At 42.0% G+C, this 23796-nt stretch overlaps 1 protein-coding gene across 2 annotated transcripts; it reads left to right on the top strand.

The window, feature by feature from the left end:
* Nucleotides 1-461: 461 nt before the first annotated feature.
* On the top strand, nt 462-23668 carry LOC149320602 (uncharacterized). Of its 2 annotated transcripts, XM_089503231.1 has the most exons (7): nt 462-888; nt 4706-5246; nt 7830-7956; nt 11882-11955; nt 12723-12812; nt 12922-13048; nt 16730-23668. In XM_089503231.1, exons 2-7 carry the CDS (start codon nt 4812-4814, stop codon nt 18553-18555), a joined length of 2679 nt encoding a protein of 892 aa, XP_089359357.1. In that variant the 5' UTR covers nt 462-888; nt 4706-4811; the 3' UTR covers nt 18556-23668. The 2 variants fall into 2 exon arrangements, with proteins under 2 accessions (XP_089359357.1, XP_089359364.1); XM_089503238.1 differs by lacking the exons at nt 462-888; nt 12723-12812 and adding an exon at nt 3253-3348.
* The last annotated feature ends 128 nt before the right edge of the window (nt 23669-23796 follow it).

Genomic DNA, 23796 nt, shown 5'->3' with positions numbered 1-23796 from the left:
CCGAGAGTAATGCAGTGTGGGCACAGGCTCTCCCAGCCGGGTATACTGTTAGGAAACAGACCAGGGCATGTGGGTGGGTGGGGGGGAGGTGTTGCCATAGTCCGACCACCATCTTGAGGGGGAGAGAGGCCTGTTATGTTTTGTTTTGACTTTGTATTGTACTTCCTGTTGTACACCACTTTGATCTAATTTGGAAAAGCGGTATATAAATAAAAATTATTATTATTATATAGTTTGACGTTACATCAACTCCTGTGGCACAGTGCTATGGAATCCTGGGAGTTGTAATTTTGTGAGATATTTAGCCTTCCCTGTTGCGGTGCTGGAGAAGAGTGCTGAGGATCCTATGGACAGGGAAAAGGACAAACAAATGGGTACTAGAGCAGATCAAGCTGGAAACCTCCCTGGAAGGAAGCCAAGATAACAAAACTTCAGGCACATTATGAGAAGGGAGAATTCATTGGAAAAGATAATAATGCTGAGAAAGGTAAAAGAAAGTAGGAAGAGAAGAAGGCCACACGCCAGATGGATGGACTCTATTAAGGACACAGGTTTTATGAGGTTGCAGGGATTAAGCAGAGCAGTGGAGGACAGAGGGTCTTGGAGATGCCTCATCCATACAGTCACCATGAGTCGAGATCGGCTCGAGGGCAGTTAACAACAAAACAACAGTCAGAGAGCACTGGTGCCAAACTACAAATCCCAGGATTCTATACAAGAATGGAGCCATGGCTGTTAAACTGGTATCATTATTTCTGCAGTGCAGATGCAGCCTTGGAGATGTCTCATCCACAGGGTTGCCATGAGTCGGAGTATTTTTAGTATGGAGTACATTTGGTATGTTTAACCTGGAGAAGAGACGATTAAGAGGTGATATGATAGGCCTATGTAAGTATTTGAAGGAATGTCACATTTGACACAATAGACCACAACATCCTCTTGGAACGCCTGAGAGAGTTAGGAACTGGAGGCACTGCTTTGCAGTGGTTCTGTTCCTTCCTCTCAGGTTGATTCCAGAGGGTGATGCTCGGGGACAGTTGCTCTTCAAAAACAGAGCTTAATAGTGGCGTCCTTCAGGGTGCCATCCTCTCCCTGATGTTATTCAACATCTATATGAAGCCGCTGGGAGAAATCCGTAGACATGGAGCAGGGTGTTATCAGTATGCTGATGACACCCAAATATACTTCTCCATGTCTCAGTCATCAGCAATGATGACAGATGGCATTTCTTCCCTCAATCAATGTCTTGCAGCAGTAATGGACTGGATGAGGGAAAACAAGCTCAAGCTGAATCCAGACAAAACGGAAGTACTTACGGTAGGGGCCCCAAACCAGGTTTTGGGCCACAACCTCCAGTCCTAGAGGGGTTCGTGCTCCCCTCAAAGGACTGTGTTCACAGCTTAGGGGTGCTTCTTGACTCGTCGTTTCAGATGAGAAATCAGGTGAATGCAACGGTCAAGAGTGCCTGTTATCAGCTCCGGCTGATACGTCAGCTGCGCCCTTTCCTGGAACAGGGCGACCTTGAACGGTAGTACATGCACTGGTAACCTCAAGACTCGATTTTTGCAATACACTCTACATGGGGCTCCCTTTGTGCCTAGTCCGGAAACTTCAACTCGTACAGAATATGGCAGCCAGATTGATTACAGGAACAACTAGGAGTGACCATATTACACCTATATTGAAATCACTGCACTGGCTGACTATTCGTTTCTGGGCACAGTACAAAGTGTTGGTCATTACCTTTAAAGCCCTCCATGGTTTGGGCCCAACCTACTTAAGGGATCACCTCCTTCCGTACAATCCGCCCCGTACCCTCAGATCCTCTGGGAGGAATTTGTTGCAGTCCACAAAGACCAGATTGACTGCGACTTCCCAGAGGACTTTTTCCACAATCGCTCCCACTTTATGGAATGGCCTGCTGGACGAGATCCGTCAAATTGCCAACCTTGAGAGCTTCAAGAAAGCTATCAAGACGGATCTCTTCCGGCAGGCCTTCCCGGAATAGATCCTGGCCATGTAACGCTCTTCCTACAGACATATATAAGCAAAGACTCTGCCCACCATTATTTTATTATTGTAGTAGTGTTTTTAGATTTTTATCTGTAATTTTAATGGATGGAATTGTTTAATCCTTTTTAAGGGGGGGGGGGAATTATATACATTGTATTTTTTAACTGTTGTATGCCACTTTGATTGTGGAAACAAAAAGCGGGATATAAATTAAAGTTTTATTTATTTATTTATTTATTTATTGAGGAGGGAGAAAGCTTGTTTTCTGTGCTCCAGAGACTAGGACCCAGAGCAATGGATGCAAGCTACAGGAAAAGAGATTCCAGCTCAACATTAGGAGGAATTTCCTGACAGTAAGGGCTCTTCGACAGTGGAACAATCTCCCTCAAAGTGTAATGGAGTCTCCTTCCTTAGAGGTCTTTAAACAGAGGATGGATGGCCATCTGTCAAAGGGGTGGCTTTGATTGTGAGTTCCTGCATGGCAGAATGGGGTTGGACTGGATGGCCCTTGGGGTCTCTTCCAACTCTATGAATCTATGATTCTGTGACTCCAAGGCAGCTAACAACAAGCCATGCATTTCTCTAAAAATTAATGCATGATCCACATCCAGAAATCAGAAGGATGTACACACATTTCTGTCTTTAGGGCCAGATCAGCCCCCAAAATAGGGATTTAAAAAATATTTCAGGAGGGGGATCAAGCCTTAAAAAACCGAAAAGTTGTCCAACCCTCCTGCCATCCTCCAGCGGAGAGGGAGAGGAAGGACAGCCAGCTCCATCAGGCCCAGCCTAAAGGAAGAAGCAGAGGCCTGCCTGCAGTCTGTCTGCCTCGGTCCAGGCCTCAGAGGGAGAGAAGAACTGCTGGACCTGATCCCCTTCCCTACTGCTATTCCCTTCTCCTTTTGAGTCATGTCATTTTAGACTGTAAGCCTAAGAGCAGGGAACCATTTAATTAACCATTTGTAAGCTGTTCTGGGTGCCTTTGTGGCTGAAGAGCTCGGTATAAATAAATACAATAATAGATAAATAAAATAATAAATAAACAAATAGGAGGCTTTTAGTGGGCAGTTATGGCAACTGGCTGCCCTCCAGCTTCCCCAACCAAGGAAGGTCCAGAAAGGAGGCTGAGGCTGAGTGGTTGCAGGGTTAAAGGGAGAGAGAGAGGTGGGTTCCTAGAGAGGCTGGTAGAGGGCACTTAGTCCTCCAGAGCAGTAGAGGCAGGTTCCTAGACAGGCCAGAAGAAGGGCCTCCAGTGCTCCAGAACAGGGCAGTTAAGAGGTTTCAGACCTGGAGTTTGCAGCATTGGAACAAGTGAGCTGAGGCCTGAGGGCAAAGGTGGGGCATTGCTGAAAAAGTGGGTTACCTGGGACTTATGCTGCACCATAAGGACAGAGAGAGGGAATAATAATAATAATAATAATAATGGCAATATAGGTTTCAGTGGGGTTTTTGGGCTAAGAGGCCGTGGCTGACATCTTCAGAGAATGCTGTCAAGGAAGAGCGTGGGGCATAAATACTGTGGGTTGAGAGGAGGTGATTTGTGCGTTACTAGTCTGTGTATTGTTCTCTTGTTGAATGGCAAGGCCTCAGGGGGTCTATTTATTTCATGACCTTTGTCTGCTGGGAATCCCCCTCACTCTGGGTGTTTTCATTTGCATTTGCTGGGTCTTGATTTTGTTGTTTTTGAGGACTGGTACCCAAGCCTTGTTTACTTCTTTCTTGTTGAAGTTGTCGAGGTGTTTGTGGATTTCAATGGCGTCATTGTGCATTCTTACCTGACAGTTGTTGGCATGGCCCAGGATTTCAGTGTTTTCAAACAGCATTTTTGTGCCCAGGATCTGAATACGCTGAATTTAAAAAAGCATTGAAGACCATTCTTTTCTGGCAGGCTTAGCTAGGTGCTTTTTAAACTGTGAGTTTTAACTGATGAAATTTAAATGTAGGTTGCTTTAATATGTCTATACCTTGTCCTTTTGGATTTGAATATATGTCTTTTTAAATTGGTGTGTATTTTACTCAATGTGTTTTAGCTGATGTGCTGTTCTGTTAATTGTTGTTCCTTGCCTCGATCCATTGGGAGATTCAAGTAAGAAATAAGTATAATAACAATGCAATGTATAATGTAATAATATAGGTGTATCCCCAAGAGCAGTAAATGCTGCTATTCCACTTTGACTGCTCAGGCTCCCTCACGTTGCATTCTGGGATTTGCAGTTTAAGGAGGGGCATTTAGAATTCTCAGCAAGAGGGCTCTTAGGCTTCCCTGAACTACAAACCCCAGAATGCAACAGGAGGCAGCCAGAGCAGTCAAAGTGGAATAGCGGCACTATAAGAGTGCAGGGCAGAAATGTGGTATGACATATTTATATACGATACACAGCAGAAAACATAATATTGCATGTAAAAGGTGAAATAGCATATCGCACTGTTCTCATTTGGAATGGATATGATTTTAACTTGCTTTTCTTCTATTGATATTGGCTACCAGGTGAAAGAACTTTGTGAACTGACTTTACTTCAGGGAAGGGACTTGGTTGCTATTGGAGGCCTGTGTGTGTTTGTGCCTTCAAGCAGCCTGCCAAGTTATGGAAGCCCCATGAATTTCATACAGTTTTCTTAACACAGCAATATACACTAATCTATAAATACCTGATAATTTCAGTAATAATTCAACAATGTCTTGGTTTTACAGGGTGTTGCAGCAGAGCAGCTTAGGGACATCTTTGCTCTCAGATGGAAGGAAGAGGGAAAAACTTTGATCCTCTGTGGCTTCATTAAGTGAAAAAACAAACAAACAAATGAAAGCAACGATGGATAAGCCAGACGGTTCTGATGCCCTCAGTGCAGGGGGCAGCCGGGAATTCTGGGAGAGGACAGTCCAGAAGAGGTTCCTGGGTGAGGACCCTGCCAGCTCAGACATACGACGGCAGTGCTTCAGGCAGTTTTCCTACAAGGAAAGCAAGGGGCCAAGAGAGGTTTGCAGCCAACTCCACCATCTCTGCTGTCAGTGGCTTAAGCCAGAGCACCACTCAAAAACTGAGATCCTGGACCTGGTGATCCTGGAGCAGTTTCTGGCTATCCTGCCCCTGGAGATGGAGAAGTGGGTCAGGGATTGTGGGGCAGAGACCTGTTCTCAGGCAGTGGCCCTGGCAGAAGGTTTCCTCCTGAGTCAAGCAGAGGCAGAGAAGGAGCAGAAAGAGCAACTGGTGAGAGCATTTCCTTCTTGTCCAAAGGTGAGATGGCTTGAGGGCTGTCTGTTTTGAGCCCTCTGAGTGAAAGGGGCAAAGCCTTCTAAAAGAGATTCTGCTGAAATATGGTTCCCCCAGATTTTGCTTTGATAAGGAGGAATGTGGGGAAGATTCACCTTTTTGTAAAGTAGAATCACAGGCCCCAAAGTTTTGTTAGATCATATTAAGGACTTTGAAAAAATCTCAGGGTTAAAGATAAATTTAGATAAAACAAATGTTATCACCAAGAATATGAGGAGAGAAGAAGAGATACAATTAAAGGATATAACAGGATTTAACATTACTAAAAAAGCAAGATATCTAGGCATTATAATAACAAATAAAAATGCAGACTTAATTTGGAATAATTACGTAAAAAAATGGGAGGAAGTGAAGAGGGAGATGAAAGAGTGGAAAAACCTGAAGTTGTCTCTCTTGGGAAGGATCGCAGCTGTTAAAATGAATTTAATTCCCAAGATATTATTTCTATTTCGTACCATACCTGTGATAAAAAATGACAAACTTTTTGTAGAGTGGCAAAAACAGATTTCAGAATACATTTGGGATGGCAAGAAACCAAGAATAAAACAAAATTATATGCAAGATTCAACAAATAGAGGTGGGCTAGCAGTTCCTAATGTGAAAATTTACTATGAAGCATGCACTCTAGAATGGTTAAGTGCTTGGGCTAGATTAGAAGATAAGAAATTACTAAAACTAGAGGGTCATGATCTTAGATTTGGATACCACGCCTATATGTTTTATGGTAAAGCCAAAGTACACGCTGCCTTCAAAAATAATTTTATAAGAGCATCCCTATACAAAATATGGGAGAAATATAAAAGATGGATCAGTTCAGATATCCCCCTCTGGTTATCCCCCCATGAAGCATTGTTTAATACTGATGTACAAAAAAAAGAAAATTGGTTGAGGTATAAAGATGTATTAACAAAAACAGGTAATGGATTTGCAATGAAACCTTTAGAACAGATTAAAGATGAAGGCTTTAAGTGTAATTGGTTTCTATATTATCAAATGGAAGCTAGATTTAGAGTGGATAAAAGTACAATGAAAATTACAGAAAGTCTCTCGAAACTAGAAGAAATAATGTTGAAAGAGAAACCAGTTGCTCTATCAAGATTCTATAAGATATTATTGGATTACCAGATGGAAGGAGATCTAGTTAAAGAAAACATGATCAAATGGGCGAAAGACTGTAAAAAATCATTGGAATTAAGACAATGGGAAATATCGTGGGGACAAAGAATGAAATATACTGTAAGTCAGGATATAAAGGAAAACTTTGTTAAAATTATGTATAGATGGCATTTATCTCCGGAAAAACTGTGTAGAATCTATGGTAATGGTCAAATCTATTGTTGGAAATGTCAAAGGGAGAAAGGTACGTTTTATCATTTATGGTGGAATTGTGTATATGCAGAAAAATTTTGGAAAATGATAGTTAAAGGAATTAAAGAAATATTGGATATAGAGTTAAAGCACAAACCTGAAATTTTGTTATTAAATATGTTGGAGGATGAGATAGAAAGAAGATTCGGCAAAATAATTTTCTACATGTTAACAGCTGCCAGATTAACGTATGCAAAATACTGGGGAAAAAAGGAAGACATTATGTTGGAAGAATGGATTCTCAAATTGTTAGAAATGATGGAAATAGATATAATCTCGGAAGGATTAAGAGATAATTTAGCCATAAATGCAGAAGCTAAAGAAAAAAGGAAGCAGGATAGAAAGGTCTGGGAAAAACTGTATAGTTACATAAGGGGAAAATGGCCTAACATACAAGACAAAATCTAACAAGGGACTTACGTAGGTAAGTCAGTTTAAAAGAAAATGAAACGTTTAAGAAAGTAATATAAACAAGGAGAATGAATTAAGATCAGGAAAGTCAAAAGTGTTATCGATGAAGTCAAAACAAAATCAGTTACTACTAACAAAAAGATAGACAATTAGAGTCAATAAAATAAACGGTAAGGGTTCAGACTAAGGAAGTCAGTTTTGTGTTGTCTAGTCTAGGGAATGTATGAAGAGGAGTATGGAAGGAATCTTAAGTCTAGGGGAGGGGGAGGGGGAAGGGAACGGGACGATAGAGATGAATGTTATTGGTTTATGTTATATGTTATATGTTACATGTTATGTATGTGTACTTTATTTGTAATAAATAAAATTAAAAAAAATAAAAAATAAATAAAAGAGATTCTGCTGAAATACGGTTCCCCCAGATTTGGCTTTGATAAGGAGGAATGTGGGGAAGATTCACCTTTTTGTAAAGTAGAATCACAGGCCCCAAAGCCTCTTAGAAGCATGACTCTGCTTTAAAACAAATTGTGTGTTCCCTGTGTGGCATGTTTTACCATTGCTGACTCTTTTCTTTTCATTTTATTTTTATTAAGTGTGTGTCCCACACATACACATGCCCATGTATCCATGAGAAGACTTCCATTATAAGTCAAAGCAATCTTTTCCACAATTTCAGATGTTCTTGTTATGCATTCCATGGAATTGTTTATGTTTCAGCATGTACTGTTACTCCAAATTCCATGTCTTCTTTCCTCATTGCTATTTCAGATCAACTGTCTCTTAGAAGAAATACACTCTGACTTTCTTGTGGCAGAGAAGGCTCCATTGGACACAAGGCAGAGTCTCCAGTGGAGGGAGATCAAACAGGAGTGCGATGAAGAGGCCCCCTTGCAAGGTAAATATGAACACTCTCTGTCTAGAATCCTGTGGATCTTGTTGTTGCTGTTGCTTTTTTTGTTGTTATGCGTCTGCCAACTGTCCACACACAAGATATCTTTTTGTATTTCCCTAAACCAAATAGGTCTCCTCACTGGATCACTTGATCCCTTCACTGATCTTCTCACTCATTCAAGCTCATTGCTTGGCACCCAAATATTTGTGGTGTACACCTTTCAAAGGTTGCAGTTTCTAACCTTGGATGCCTTCCATGCTCAGCTTATCCTATGATACCCCCCCTTTAAAATCTCTCCTTGGATTTGGGGTGACTGGGCCACCAAGTTACCTCGCTGTGGACTAATATGTGTGTTAGTTTTGTGTTCTTTATGGTAAACATGATCACCCCTTGGTTCAGGGTAAAAGAAGATAGCATGAGTAAGAGTTTAATGTATAACAAGAGATTGAATGTGGTTTATTATATCCCATTAAATAGTAAATACTTTCACAATTTCCAGTACTTAGCTCCAGCCATATAATGATAGTCAACCTGACTTAGGTCAGACCTTGCCTTCAGTCAATTCAGGCAACAAGTATGCATTCACTCCCCCACTGACTCCTCCAACTGTCAACTGTTGTTTTTTTTAAATCCCCCTCTCACTCGCAGAGACTCCTTCCCCATCACAGAATTCTCTGTGCTGGGAGTGGCAGCCTTCTGCAATTCCAAGCCTTGCTTCACACCCATTCATCTAAGAGCCAGTCAGTAACTGTGAGGTAATTTAAGTTTCCTAAGGCTTCAGCCTTTGGTAAGGAAACAAAAATATTGAAATATCAAAAAATGTGAAAGCCAAGCCTGTTACAGTCTGGCTTTAAATTAGCAGAGGAGCAGAAAAGTGCTGCAGGCACCTGTTTTAACTCTGGAGTGACGCCGTAGCTGCCAGACTGCATGATGTCCCTCCGAAATAAAAAGAACCCAGTTCCTCCGGGTTCTTTTAGCGGTGCCCGGGTTATGTTGTGAGTGCGCCAGTGCCACACACGTGATGTAATGGACGCACAGCGATGTGTGAATGCTTACGTCAAAATGACGGCGCCATTACATACTAGGGTTTTGGACTGTGCAGTTGCTGTGTGGTCCAGAATCCTAGTATTGCCATCACCACCACGCCCCTTTTGGCCCGTCTGTTTCGGGCCTATGCTTCCCTAAGAACTGAGACACAAGTAGCTTGAAGTTCAAACAAAAGTTTATTAACAGCTTTAATCTATATATACATAGAAGCTATATCCTATTCTAGCCAGGGAATAGTTCAGGTAAAAAGAAATACAGTCGTCCCTCCTAACTAACTAGAGAATAATGGGGCATGCTCCTGTGATACATACATTGGGTTGCGCACAGGTGCATGCTCCCATTTTAAAGATAGCAGCTCGTCCCTCCTGCAAACAGCGAGACCACGGACTCCAAGTGTGCACATATGGAGGGATGACTGTATTTATCTCACCATTTTTCAAAAGAAAATTGAGTGAGGAGAAAGATGGAAAACCAAACAGCTCAGGAGAAATTCATTGAGAGAATGTCATTCTCAAAGGGGGAGTGACCTAAATCTTATGGTTAATTTGAATGAGAGAGAGAGAGAGAGAGAGAGAGAGAGAGAAGTATTTGCATGCAGGGATTTCCTCTCTATCTAAGGAGAGGGAGAGAGAATGCAAAAATCTTCCAACAATAACATATTTACAGGTTGTTTCCTCCTTGCTTCTTCTGTTATAACTTCACAGGTATTCACCAATGGCTCCTCTTCATCTTGGAGAGACGTAACTAGCAGGGTGAAAAAGCCAATGTGATTGTAGGCTGCATCAGTAGTAGTGTCTAGATCAACGGGAGTAATAGTACCACTCAATTCTACTGTGGTCAGACCTTATCTGGAATACCATATTTAGTTCTTGGCACCACAATTCAAGAAGGATATTGACAAAATGGAACATGTTCAGAAGAGGGCAACCAAAATGATGAGAGGTCTGGAAACCATGCCCTATGAGAAGTGGCTTAGAGCCTGGATGTGTTTAGCTTGGAGAAGAAAGGGTTAAGAAGTGGCATGATAGCTATATTTAAATATTTGAAAGGATGTCATATTGAGAATGGAGCAAGCTTGTTTTCTGCTGCTCTGGAAACTAGGACATGGAATAATGGGATCAAGCTATTGGAAAAGAGATTCCATCTAAACCTTCGTAAGAATATCTTGACGGTAAGAGCTATTTAACAGTGGAACACAAGGTCTCAAAATGTGGTGGAGTCTCCTTCTTTGAAGGTTTTTAAACAAGGTCTGGATGGCCATTTTTGAAAAATGCGTTGATAGTGTATTCCTACATTGCAAGGGGTAGTACGGGATGACACTTGTGATTATTTCCAACTCTGTGATTCTATGATTCTATACAACTCTGGAGACCAGGGTTTGAATCCCCACTCAGCTGTGAAAACCATGGAGTGAACTTGGGGAAACACACTTTCTCTGTCCTTTCTTGTAGGCTGGTCAAGTGCAAAGCTTGTCAAGCAGACAAGACAGTAGCAGCACAGGGGCTTAGCAGCCAGGCTAAGCTGGGGGGAGGGTTGGGTTTTTGGGTTTTTTTAAATTGTAATTTTTAATTGTATGATGTTTCAATTTTATATTACTGTATTCTGCTTTGATTCCGTTGCGGAAAAGCGGAATATAAATAAATACTACTATTATTATTATATAGTTCCCAGGGTCCAAGAAGTCCAGGTCAATAGGATATGGCAGTAAATCCAAGGCGTAAATCCAAAGATGTGTTGAGTAGCATGCTCAGTGTATGATGCAGGGCCATCAGAAAAGGTTCTTCAGAAAGTTGAAACAGGAATTTAGAGATGAAAGTGTTGTTGTCTCTAGAGTGGTTGGTTGTGAGCAGCCTCTTGAGGTGGTTGCTGGAATATTTGTGGACTGGCAGCCTCTTGCTGCTATTGCCCGATTAATGAGCATTTCCTATTTAAATGCTCGAAGTGTTACAGCCCATCTCTTTCTCAGTTGCAGTAGTTACTGTTGAGTCCTTGTCTTTGTGCTGAGGATGCTGGGGGGGTGTCACTGTCTGTTTCGAGCACTGGCACGTCCCCCTGCCATTCTGTTTCCCTGTCTGTGTCATAGTCTGAACCTGGATGATATCCTATCCTTTTTCTTTATTTTATGTGTCATAGTTTGAACATGGGTACTGAACATGTATAGGCAGCCTAGGATAGTGGTTTTAAGTGTTGGACTGAAGATTCTGGGAGACCAAGATCTGAATCCCTGATTAGCCATGGATGCCCACTGACCTTAGGCACATCCCACTCTTTTTCAGTCTCAAAAGAAAGCAAAGGCAAACCTCCCCTGAACAAATCTCACCAAGAAAACGACATAGGTTTCCCTAGGATCACCATATGTTATTCATTTTTAATAATGTTAGAAAATTAAACTTAAAGAAAGGAAAAGGAATAATTGGCACAGTATACACATACAGAGATTTAGAGTTATATGAACCTCTGAAGAATAAGCCCAGAAATAATTCATACAAAATAGAGAGATAATACATTTTATATTAATCAATTCTTCCAAAGAAGTAAATGAGATTGTAAGGGTGAATATATTCGTGGGGTTCTTCTCGCAAGTTGTATTGCGTTTTATTCCATTACTTCAGACAAATTGCTGCAACCAAACACCAGAAATTGTTTCCCAGGCCTCTTTCACCTTCATTCCAATGAATATGCTGCTAAAATATTTTAAGCTGTACAGAAGATGAAGAGGAAACAGGGGAAGGGCAAGCATAAAATGACTTTGTTAAAAAGGAGCTTCTTTGTCTGAGGCTTTGTTGACTGAGCTATGCCTGTACTTCCTAGTGAGTATTTGTTCAAGGCTGTAGCTGTAATCTTTGACACTGGCTTGTCCTGACTTTGTTCTCTCCCACAGAGGCTGGAATGATGCCACCAACAAGGACTCAGTTGTCCCTTTCTCCTTTTTGCGATGGACCAGAACCAGATCAGGTAAAGAGAAATATTCCTGGAACAAGAAGACTTGAACAGTCTCGGTTCCTCTTTCATCAGTTCACACCACTCCCCGTACTGGGAGAGAATTTTGCTTCCTTTTCTTTTGGGTTTTTAAAAATTTGCCAATTTCTTCATCTTCCCATTGGAAAGAAGCTGAGATTTGAAAAACACGAATGTGAGAGAAACCCAGAATGACAGGTTTTATCCATACTGGCCTTGAAGTTTCACATTTCATAGATGAGTGTGACTTATCCAAAGGTCACCCAGTGGATTTCTGTGGCTGGGTGGAAAGTCAACACTTAAACCACTAACACCTCACCCCTGAGTTAATGGAGTGCAGACTCTGTTTGCACTTTGAGCTCAATTTGCAGCAACTGATGTAGGCTGAGAACAAAGGGAGGAAGTCAGAGGAGGAGAAAGAAACTGTGTCATTTTAAAGTCAGTGAAAAAGTGCAACAAAAGAAGATTAATTGACATTGTCCCTGCCACACCGGGACAGTTGAAGGGTATGCCATAAAACTCCACAATCTTCCCCACAAACTGATAGAAGAAACAAAGAAACAAACAAAAATGTCAGCTGTAATTTGGCCAACATGTCAGTTGGAAGTGACCTAATATGCCTTCTAGCTTGCTGAAGTGCAACAGTTTTGCCTGCCCACTCCCTACCCCTGGTTCAAATATTGCAGTGGAAAACCTTTGGCAATTTCTTAATCTGTTGTGATGTGATGTTTTTAAAAGCCAGTCTCCTTCTATTGCTGCTGTAGAATATGTCATGGGCTGATGCCCCTATGTCATCATACTGGTGTTTGTGGGAGCATCAATTTCCCCTGGCTGCCTTGGAGCCTTATCAGCTTGTGAGTCCACTTTATCCTAATTGCCACAGCCGACATTTATCTTGTGTAAATTTACAGCGCTTTATAAATAAAGGTTAATAATAACAAGAACCTTTTCTTCTGTCTCCAGGGCCTGGTGACATTTGAGGAGGTGGCTGTGTCTTTCTCCCCGGAGGAGTGGGCCCTGCTGGATCCTGACCAGAGAGCCCTGCACAGGGAGATCACAGGGGAGATCCGAGGGATTGTGGCCTCTCTTGGTAAGGCTCTCTCTTTCCCTGGAGGATTGTGTCTTCTGTTTTAAAATTCATTTATAATAACAGCATTAAAAGGTACAGTACTTGAAGGGGGGGGGTCATGATTCAGTCTAAATGGAAAAAGGATAGAGGAGATTTATGGGATTACAGGCTGTTTTGGTAAGGCTTCCTCATTCCCTTGTTGATGATCATTTCTGTTCTAAAATGTGTGTGTGTGTGTGGGGGGGGGGGGTTACATTCTTCTGTGAGGCAAGAGGTTATGCTGATGGTAGCAGTGCTGCTAGTAGGGTCTCCCAAGGCAGGCAGCTCTTTCGCTGAGGAAGCCGATTCATTGTGCCAATACATAGTGGACAGCAGCAGCTGTAGTAAGTGTGACAGTAGAAGAGTATCTCTGCATGCAGGGAGGTGGACCTCCTTGTATAACCTGCTCACCTATGATAAGACATCACAAGTGAAAACACAGGCAGGATTAGAGCACTAACACAGATATAGGAAGAAATAAAAAGGGAATCACATTTGCAAGACTAACCAAGGGGAATAGAAAAGATGGCGAGACAAGTAGTAGACACGCCCGCTGATGGGTTCTTGTATTATTCACCTAGTTGTCTCTATAAGAGCTGCATATCCAGTTGGTCACCTCCAATGTCCTTCTTCCCTTTCCTGTTCTTCAAGTGGGAGGAGAGATGAAATGGCAATCTGTGCATCAGGCTGTTCAGCTTCCTACCCAGAGACTCATAATCCTTTATGATATTCTGAAGGCTATGCTTTGCAGTGGCATTTGTTCCCATGTGGGCCAAAAGGAAAAGGTAATAGTCAGTGGGCTTGATGAGTTTTATTAGCTCTCCATCATGGATTTTTGCCATAGGGAGATAGCACACCTCTTTAGATATCCTGCCTGGCTCGCAAACCACTGCTTCTGTTCACCTCAGAAGGGAGTCCCCTACCAGCACCACACATCTCCTCTGAGGATTGGTAGAAGTCTTTCCATGTGCTGAAACATCCAAGATCCTCTGCAAGTTCTCTTTAGATTGACACTTATTCTTCTTGTTGTTTCTTGTCATTACTCATAAGGGAGAGAGCTTTGAATCAGTTCTGTAATGCCAAACTCACAGAATGATCCCTGGTTGTTCTACTTCTTTGTGTCACATTCCTTCAGGTGTCTACCTCCTGTGTTTGGAACCTGGCCTCTTTCTCAGAGATTTGTTCCTATGTGTTCCTTACTTAGGGCAGTGTGCTCCACTCTATCCAAGAAACATGCTACTTCTAAAAAGGAAAACAGTGCACAACCTGAGGAGCGAGTATCAAGTGGTGTAGTGGGAAAAATGCAGCAAAGAATAGGTAGAGATGTAGTACAGGAATACCTTGCCAGATGAACTACATCCAAGGATTTTAAAAGAACTAGCAGAAGTAATTTCAGAACCACTGATGATAATTTTTAGAATTCTTGGAGAAGAAATCCCCACAGGTTAGAGGAGGGCAAATGTTGTCCCTATCTTCAAAAAGGGAAAAAAGAGAATGCAAATAATTATTGCCCAGTCAGCCTGGAATCAATACCTGTGTCAGAATCAGCAATTCTGATTTACAGTGCTCAGTCAATCAAGTTTCAAATTTGACCCCCAGGTGACATAAACTTTGCACCAAGGGTTCCAAAGCCTTGCAGCCAGGGATTTACTCATGCTTGAGGGGCCACAGCTACCATCTATGGCAGAGCTGGTTGCATGAGAAATGCCGAGTGTCTGGCAGTGACCACCTGTGGTTCTGGGGCTGTAACTTTTTGTCCCTGTTGGAGCAGCAACTGGGCTGACTGTCCATCCCTAGCTCGGCTTCCTCTCGGTCCCACAACAGTTCTTTCATATACCCTTTCACATGTGGTCTCGTTAAGCAGGTATCCCCCATCCTATATCTATGCATTTCATTTTTTCTACCTAAATGGACAGAGAGAATGCTGATTAAATTTGTAAATGATACTAAACTGGGAGGGGTTGCTAATTTCTCCCAGAGGACAGGATTAAAATTCAAAATGACCTTGACATATTAGAGGGCTAGGCTAAATGAAATGCACAGATATAGGATAGGGGAGACCTGGCTTCCGTAAACCACATGTGAAAGGGATCTAGGAGTCTTATTAGACCACAAGCTGAACACGAGTCAGCAGTGGGATGCAGCAGCCAAGAAAGCCAACATGATTCTTGGTTGTATCAACAGGAGTATAGTGTCTAATCAAGTGAAGTGATAGTACCACTGTATTCTGCTTTGGTCAGACCTCACCTGGAATACTGCATCCAGTTCTGGGCACCTCAATTCAAGAAGGATGTTGACAAGCTGGAGCGTGTGCAGGGGAGGATGACAAAAATGGTGAAGGTTCTGGAAACCATGCCTTATGAGGAGAGTTAGGGAGCTGGGGATGTTTAGCCTGGAGAAGAGATAGTTAAGAGGTGATATGATAGCCCTGTTTAAATATTTGAAGGGATGTCATATTGGGGATGGAACAAGCTTGTCTTCTGCTGCTCCATAGAATAGGACTGGGAGCAATGGATTCAAACTATAGGAAAAAAGATTGCTCCTCAATATTAGGAAGAACTTCCTCACAGTAAGAGCTGTTCGATAGTGGAAGACACTCCCTTGGAGAGTGGTGGAGTCTCCTCCTTTGGACGCCTCTAAGCAGAGGCTGGATGGCCATCTATCAGGGGTGCTTTGATTGCTGTTCCTGCTTGGCAAGGGGTTGGACTGGATGGCCTTGGTGGCCTCTTCCAACTCTATGGTTCTATGATTCTAATATCCCTAATAATTTCTCTCTAACGTGGTCAGATAAGGCTGAAGACATGTTTAAACAGGAAGGTCTTTGCCTGCTGGAAAAAAGAAAGTAGAAAGGAAACAGATTGAACCTCCCTTGGAATGGAGCACCAAAGCCTAATAGCAGCCACCCTGAAGGCTCTCTCTCCTGTCCTCACCAGCTGAGCCTGGGAGGCTGGTAGTATGGAGAGCATCTTGCTAGACTGAGCCACCTTCTAAGTGGTAGAATTCAAAATACAGCCGTGTTAGTCTGTAGAATCAGTACATACAGAGATCTTGTAGCACCTTTGAGACTAAATGAAAGAAAGAAATTGACAGCATGAGCTTTTGTAGATTTCAGTCTATTTCCTCAGATACTTTCTAAGTGTGCCTGAAGGGGAAGGTGCCCTTTCATGAAGCCTTCCTTCAAAAGTACCTATTCTTTTCTATAGTCCTTTCGCTTGCCTTTTGCTTGGTCACAGTTTCCATACAGTGGTTTGGGGGGAATAAGTCTCTACAGAGTCAGAGGTGGATAATTCGAGTGGAACCCCATCAATGTTGTATTGCATTGCTGTACAACGGAGATTTTAATCATTGGGTGTTGGCAGCTAAGATAGAAGGTCTCAAGGGATACCAGTCCTACCCACACAGAAGCAGGGAGGGAGACCCTAGTGGCACTATGAAACTTCCCTTGAAGTTTGTTAGTCTCAGACAGGCACTTAAGGGGAGATAGCTTTCAGATAGTCTAGACATCAGCTTTAAGAGGGGGCATAGTATTTTTTTCTTTTCTTTTGAAGATTCATTTGTCTTTAGGATTGTTTAGATATAGTCTCTTTTCCATACACTTAAATTCTTTTTTACACAATATTCAAAATTACCTCCCCCCCCCCCCCCCTATTTTTCTTTTCACAGCAGAAATTTGGAGAAAAGCATATGCATGTCCTAGGTACAGGAAATGTTCCAGGCAAAACCTGGAACTTACCAGCTACCAACAACCCCGATATTCAGAAGAAGAAAGTTATATCAGAGAGAAGCCCTTCCAGTGCAGTGTATCTGAGAAATGTGTTCCTCAACATACGATACAGGTGTCGCACAAGATGCTCCATGGTGGGGAAAAACTGTATCAATATGAGATTTCTGCGAACAGTTTTGATGATAAATTGTACAATATAAACCACCAAGAAGTCCACACAGTAAAGAAACCACACAGATGCCAGGAGTGTGGAAAATGCTTTGCTTATAATTCACTACTTATGACACATCTGAAAGTACACACAAACCTTGTGAGCCAATGGAAAGTCCACCCAGGAGAGAAGCTATTGAAATGCCTGGGATCTAGAAAATGTTATTCTCAAAAGGAGGTCCTTGTACATCATGAGAATGGCCACACAGGAGAGAAACTCTACAAATGCCAGGAGTGTGGTAAAAATTTTGCTCAAAAGGCATGCCTTGTGATTCATCAGTGGGTACATAGAGAAGAGAAGCCATACAAATGCGAAGAGTGTGGAAAACTTTTTTCTCAAAATGCAGACCTTGTGAAGCACCAGCAAGTCCACACAGAAGAAAAACTATACAAATACCAAGAATGTGGAAAATGTTTTGCTCAGAATTCACACACTCTATGTCATCACAGAATCCATATGGTAGAGAAAATGTACCAATACCAGGAGAATGGAAGATATTTTATTCAAAGGGGAGGCCTGGTGAATCACCAGGAAATCCATACAGAACAGAAACTATACAGATGTCAGGAATGTGGGAAGTGCTTTTATGACAGTTCACAATTTGAGGTACATCAGAGCAGCCACACAGAAAATAAGCCATACAAATGTGAGATGTGTGAACAATGTTTTCCTCAACAGGCAGACCTTGAAAAGCACCAGAGAATGCACAACCGAGAAAAACCATACAAATGCCAGGAATGTGGGAAATGTTTTGCTTACAAGTTTAATCTTGGGATACATCAGCGTGTTCACACAGGAGAAAAACCCTACAGATGTCAAGAATGTGGGAAATGTTTTGCTCAGACTTCACACCTTTTCAGGCACCATACAATCCATGCAGCAGAAAAACCATACAAATGCCAGGAATGTGGGAAATGTTTTTCTACAAGCTCCATACTTGTGGCCCACCAGAGAGTCCACACAGGCGAGAAACCCTACAAATGCCCGGATTGTGAGAAATGTTTTGCTCAGAGGGGACATTTAGTGAGCCACCAGATAGTCCACTCAGGTGAGAAACCCTACAAATGCCAGGTGTGTGGGAAATGTTTTGCCCGGAAGGGAGATCGAGTGAGCCACCTGAGAATTCACACAGGAGATACCCCATACAAATGCCAGCAGTGTGGGAAATGTTTTCGTCGGAGGGGACACCTAGTGAGTCACCACAGAATCCACACAGGTGAGAAACCCTACAAATGTCAGGAATGCGAAAAATGTTTTGCTCAGAAATCAGACCTTGTGAAGCACCAACGAATCCATACAGGAGAGAAACCATACAAATGCCAAGAGTGTGGAAAATGTTTTACTCGAAAGGCATGCCTTGTAATTCATCAAAGAGCCCACACAGGTGAGAAACCTTACCAATGCCAGGAGTGCAGAAAATGTTTTGCTCAGGAATCATACCTTGTGAGGCACCAGCGAATTCATATGGGAGAGACCCTGTATGAATGCCAGGAATGTGGGAAATGTTTTGCTTCTAAGTTAGAACTTTTGACACACCACAGAACTGACACATGAGAGAAATCATTCAAATGCCCAGAGTATGGGAAATCTTTTGCTATGAGTGCAACTCCAGTGATACATGAGAGAATGCATGGAAGAAAGGAACCATTCAAATGCCAGGAATGTGACATTTTATTGGTAGCTGTTTCACTTGCAGATAGCGCTTACTATCAAATTCTTCCTAAAGTTTTCCTGGATTCTCCTTTCTTCTAATTTGAATATTTTGGTACAGGTCCTATTCTCTGGAGCATCAAGAAATAAGTGCACTCCGTCTTCCACATGACCATCCTTCAGATGTTCAAAGATGATTATCATATCACCTATCAGTCTTTTCTTCTCAAGTTTACATATACCCTGTTCCTTCCGTTGTTCCTCATAGGGCTTGTTTTCCAGACCTTTTACCTTTCACCTTCTAGAAACATTCCAGCTTGTCAATGCCATTCTTAAATTCCAATACCCAGAAATGAACATAGTATTCCAGGTGAACCCCGACCAAAGCAGAACAGAGTGGTACCATTATGTCCCTTCATCTAGGACAGGTGCTGGCCTCTCTTCCCACCCACCTCCCTGCTTCTTTCTTTTCTTTTTTCCTTTTACTTTTTCCCCTGTTATATTTTGTTCACTCACGTCAACCTGGAGCTTTGTTGACATCCCCTGCAGAACAGGACTTATTGGTTTATATCTAGCCTCCACAAACTGCTGCTAAATAGCTCTTACTATCAAGTTCTTTCTGATGTTTCACTGGAATCTTTCTTGTAATTTGAATTCTTGATTCTGGTTGTTCTCTGGAGCAGCAGAAGTCAAGGTCACTTTATTTTCCATAACACAGTCCTTCATATGTTCTCGTAAAATTGTCATGTCTTCTCCAGACAAAACATAGGTAACATATGAAATTCCTTCAACTGTTTCTCATAAGGCTTAGTATCCAAACCTTTTACTGTCATGGCTGCCCTCCTCTGGATACATTCCAGTATGTCATTGCCCTTCTTAAACGGTGATGGCCAAAACTTGAGGCAGTGCTCCAGTCGAGGCCTCACCAAAGTGGAAGAGGGTGTTTCTTTCCCCTGATCTAGGTATTCTACCTCTGCCTAGAATCACATTGGTAGTTTCGGTGCTAGTATCACACTGCTGATTACAGTTAAATGTGTGCCCACTAAGACCTTAGATCCTTAAGAAGTTAAGAACACTTAATTGTTCTCAAGCCAGAGACAAGGCCTTGAGGGATTTTGTGACAGAAAGAGTGTCCTTCCTAGATACCACCTGCCAACTAGGACAGATCAGGTGGCATCCATATCCATAAACTATGGATAGCATCTTGATAGTACATAATTAGACATTTTCTAATTAGTGTTCACGACAATACCTTTGAAGGTAGTTCTTTTTTATTCATTAAGTGAAACTGCAATTGAAATCTGGTTTAAATCATAAACTTGGAAGAGACCCTGAGTGCCATCTGGTCCAACCCCATTTTGTCATGCAAGAAGACACAATAAAAGCAGCCCTGACAGATGGCCATCCAGCCTCTGTTTAAAAACTTCCAAAGAAGGAGACTCCACCACTCTCTGAGGGATCATCTTCCACTGTTGAACAACTCTTATGACATTCTTCCTAAGGTTTAAATGGAATCTCTTTTTCTGTAGTTTGCATCCATTGCTCTGTGCCCTGGTCTCTGGAGCAGCAGAAAACAAGCTTGTTCCCTCCTCAATATGGCATCCTTTCAAACATTTAAACAGGGTTATCATATCACCTCTTAACCTTCTCTTCTCCATGCTAAACAGAGCCAACTCCTGAAGTCTCTCCTCAAAGTGCATGGTTTTCAAATTTTATTGAAATTGTGATGTCGAAGGCTTTCGCGGCCAGCATCCATCATTTTTTGTGGGTTTTCAGGCTGTGTGGCCATGTTCTAGAAGAGTTTATTCCTGATGTTGGTGAAACGTCAGGAATAAACTCTTCTCGAACATGACTACATAGCTCGAAAAACCCACAAAAAACCTATTGAAATTCACTTTGTTAATGGTGTCCCAAGTAATCTTTTAAGGATATCTTGAATCATAATATTTGTTTCTGGGGTATTAGTTATGCCTCCCAGTTTGGTGTCATCTACAGCTTTGGTGAGCTTGCCTAGCGCCACAGATTCTTTTGAAAGATAAGGTGAATCTCTTTTGCATCTGCTAAATAGTTATATTTTCCTGTGGAAAACTAGTTCCTATGATTAAAATGCCTACTTGGAGTTTTAATTGGAATTTCCTACCTTTTCCCTAGTGCCCTGGTTAGCAATCATATCAGATGGGCCAATAAGAAGTATAAAGATCCGATCTCTTTGACATCTATAGAGCAATGATGGGCAATGTAAAAAAATTGTCCAACAGAAATAATAACAACTGAGAAATTGGTTGATAATTTCCAGATACATGGTGGATTGTAATCTTTGTTCAGTTTATGGCTAGAAAGCCCAGGGTTAAATCTTTCTGACCTTGACTGATCAAGATTGTTGGAGAGGTAAACATTGAAGCTCTAACAAATTATTATTATTATTATTAACCTTTATTTATAAAGCGCTGTAAATTTACACATTGCAGTACATACAATCTTTTTAATTAGACAGTTCCCTGCCCTCAGGCTTACAATCTAAAAAGACACGACACAAAAGGAGAAGAGAATGGTGGTGGGGAAGGGGATGAGGTCCAGCAGTTACTCTCAACTTCCAAGGCAGATGGACTGGACTGGAGGGAGGACTTGGCTTCTTAATCTTCTTCCAGGCAGCCCTGATGGAGCTAGCCTCCCTCCCTCTCCCTCTCCCTCCCTGTATATTAATTACTTACTGGCAGCACAATCCTAATAATTTGGACACGCATAAGAATGGCAGCCAGCAAGATCAGAAAAAAGAGGCAGGTCATCACGCCAAGCCAAAAATCAGGGTTGCTTCCACTTCCCTCGTGGTTGCCAGCGTGGTTCTGCAGCCATATGTAGATGGGAGGTTTGTCATCTCCGTCTCCCATGTCTGGTCCTGGCTTGACCACAGTCCAGTAAAGCTAGGGTTGCCATAAGTCAGGACCTCCAAACCAGGACAAATGTAGGACAACATTTTCAAATGTAGGACACATTTTTTTAAAAAAATTGGAGGACACTCGAAAAAATTGGATGCTTTTTAAAAAAATGTTAATATAAATGCATGTTTCTTAGGCATGCTCAAAATGGAGGACATTTTGGCATTATTCCTAAACAGATGGCAGAAATGTACTTCACTTTCTGCCCAACCCGCCCCCCCATTCCAAAACACACAACACCACATTGGGGCAGTTCACATGGCTTTACTGAACATGGCCTCTTGCGTGGCCTCTTTGCATCAAAACTATCAAAGCCAAGCCTGTGAGGGTCTAGCTTGTAAATCAGCAGAGGTATTTATTGCCCCTGTAATTTAGCAGGACCAAATGGCATGCAAATAGAGATAGAAGACAGTAGAGATGCATGTAGGAAAATCCTATCTATCTGAGGAAGGGGAGAGAGAATGCAATGATTTTCCAACACAATGGCAACCCCTCTCTGAAGAAATCTTTGCAAAGTCCTGGGAAAACCCTTCCTTCTCCTGTGAGAGAAGCCTACCGGGCCTTGCAAAGTCTTCTGTTCTGAGTCTCTGCCGAGCTGAATGAAAAGCTCCCCCCTGCCTGGCCAATAGGGATTGTTTTGTCCCAAGAGCAATACTATGGACTTTGGGTGTAGTAAGGCCTCTGGCTCTTGGGAACACAGCCAGAACAAAAGACTTGTCCACAAATTTCTAAAGTTTTCAAAGCTTTACTGGTTATAAATACAAAAAACCCAAAACTGATCTCCTTTTTTTACAATAGTCCTTTCTAAATACCTTGCTCTCTTTTCTTGGTGGATTCTATCTTTCTTCTTCTGAGGACTATCTTTCTTCTTTTGTGGACTTACCTTTTTGTCAAAGGAAAATACTCTCTCCATGTCTGACTTGGCTGAAATCTTACTACACTCTGAGACTAGCTAGAGGGAGACAGTATAAGACCCTGGGATTTCCCACAATCCCTGCCTTTCTTAAAGCTGTAGATTTCTATTTCCCCTTCTAAACTAATACATAGAAAAGCTAATATAATCTCAACTAAATATATGTCTCAAGAGCATCAAAGATGCTCTGGAGGCATGACAGGGATTATGCAAGAGCAGGAAGCCTCGCTGCAGCACAAATGGACGGAGGCTGCTTTGGAAGGGAAGATAGATCAGGCATCCAGCTGTCACGAGTGACAGAATGCAGAAGCCGGGAAAGACCTTCCCCAAGGTAAAAAAACTGGGAAGGTCACGGCTGAAGCCGTGAAATGGCAAGCCTATAAAGCTGGTCCTGGCTTGACCACAGTCCAGTAAAGCTGGTCCTGGCTTGACCACAGTCCAGAAAAGCTGGTCTTGGCTTGACCACAGTCCAAAAAGCTGGTGCTGGCTCAACCACAGTCAAGAAAAGCTGGCCCTAGCTCAAGATTGTGATGTCTCTTAAGGGCATATCCATGGTAACCAAAGTAAACAGAATACACTCACAAGATACACTCACAAACAACTAAGATATTTTGTGGCATGAATTTTCTTTGGAATCAGCATTTGTGGACTGTAGCCCCAAAGTCTTTTTGTGCCTGCCTTGCTCTCCTCTTGTCCTTTACCTAGCTGAAAGGTTTTTTTAGCAGCATCAGCATAGAGGGATAGGTGAAGGACAGCGGTAGAAACATAGACTTATATTGACAGTTTGTTATATGTGCCTGTAGTAAACAATCCAACAAGGCTTGGGCTGGGAAAGAATGGCTGCTCTAGTCAATCCTATTGTAGTTGTGCATGCCTCCCTGCAATAGACAAGGTGTACAGCAGTTCCCTCCAGCTTCCCTTCTTGAGGATAAGTGAAGCACAAGAAAAGTAGTTAGTTTGGCAACCCAAATGGAAGTCCCAAGGAAAGTGGAGGCTGATGAATAAAATTGTCCTTGGAGATATTTTGGAAGAAATTTTCAAATGATCTCTAGAAGTAGATTCTAAATGTTTTTGTTTATGTGCATCAGTTTTTGTTAACTTATGCAAGACCTGGTTGTTTCCTTTCACATCTGACTGTTGTTAGGTTTGAATAAAAAGTTTGCTAAAACACGTTGAACTGTTTTTGTTTTTTGCTGGCACAGGAATGTCTCATTATTCTTACTATATTATTTCTGCCTATAGTGCCATGTTTTCTTTTAAAAAAAGTGGTGCCCAGGAACACATTTCCTTTGTTAT

Source organism: Sceloporus occidentalis, unplaced genomic scaffold (genome assembly GCF_023333645.1).
Source record: "Sceloporus occidentalis isolate IW3139 unplaced genomic scaffold, rSceOcc1.0.p SCAF_1, whole genome shotgun sequence".
NCBI lineage: Eukaryota > Metazoa > Chordata > Lepidosauria > Squamata > Phrynosomatidae > Sceloporus > Sceloporus occidentalis.
Note: the sequence above shows the minus strand (reverse complement) of the source record. Positions and strands in the feature narration are given on the sequence as shown.

Coding starts and splice junctions, on each gene's coding strand:
- LOC149320602 (XM_089503231.1), top strand. CDS start 4,812: ATGAAAGCAACGATGGATAAGCCAGACGGTTCTGATGCCCTCAGTGCA. Junction 12,813..12,921: donor CCTTGGAGCCTTATCAGCTT/GTGAGTCCACTT, acceptor TTCTGTCTCCAG/GGCCTGGTGACATTTGAGGA. Junction 13,049..16,729: donor AGGGATTGTGGCCTCTCTTG/GTAAGGCTCTCT, acceptor TTCTTTTCACAG/CAGAAATTTGGAGAAAAGCA.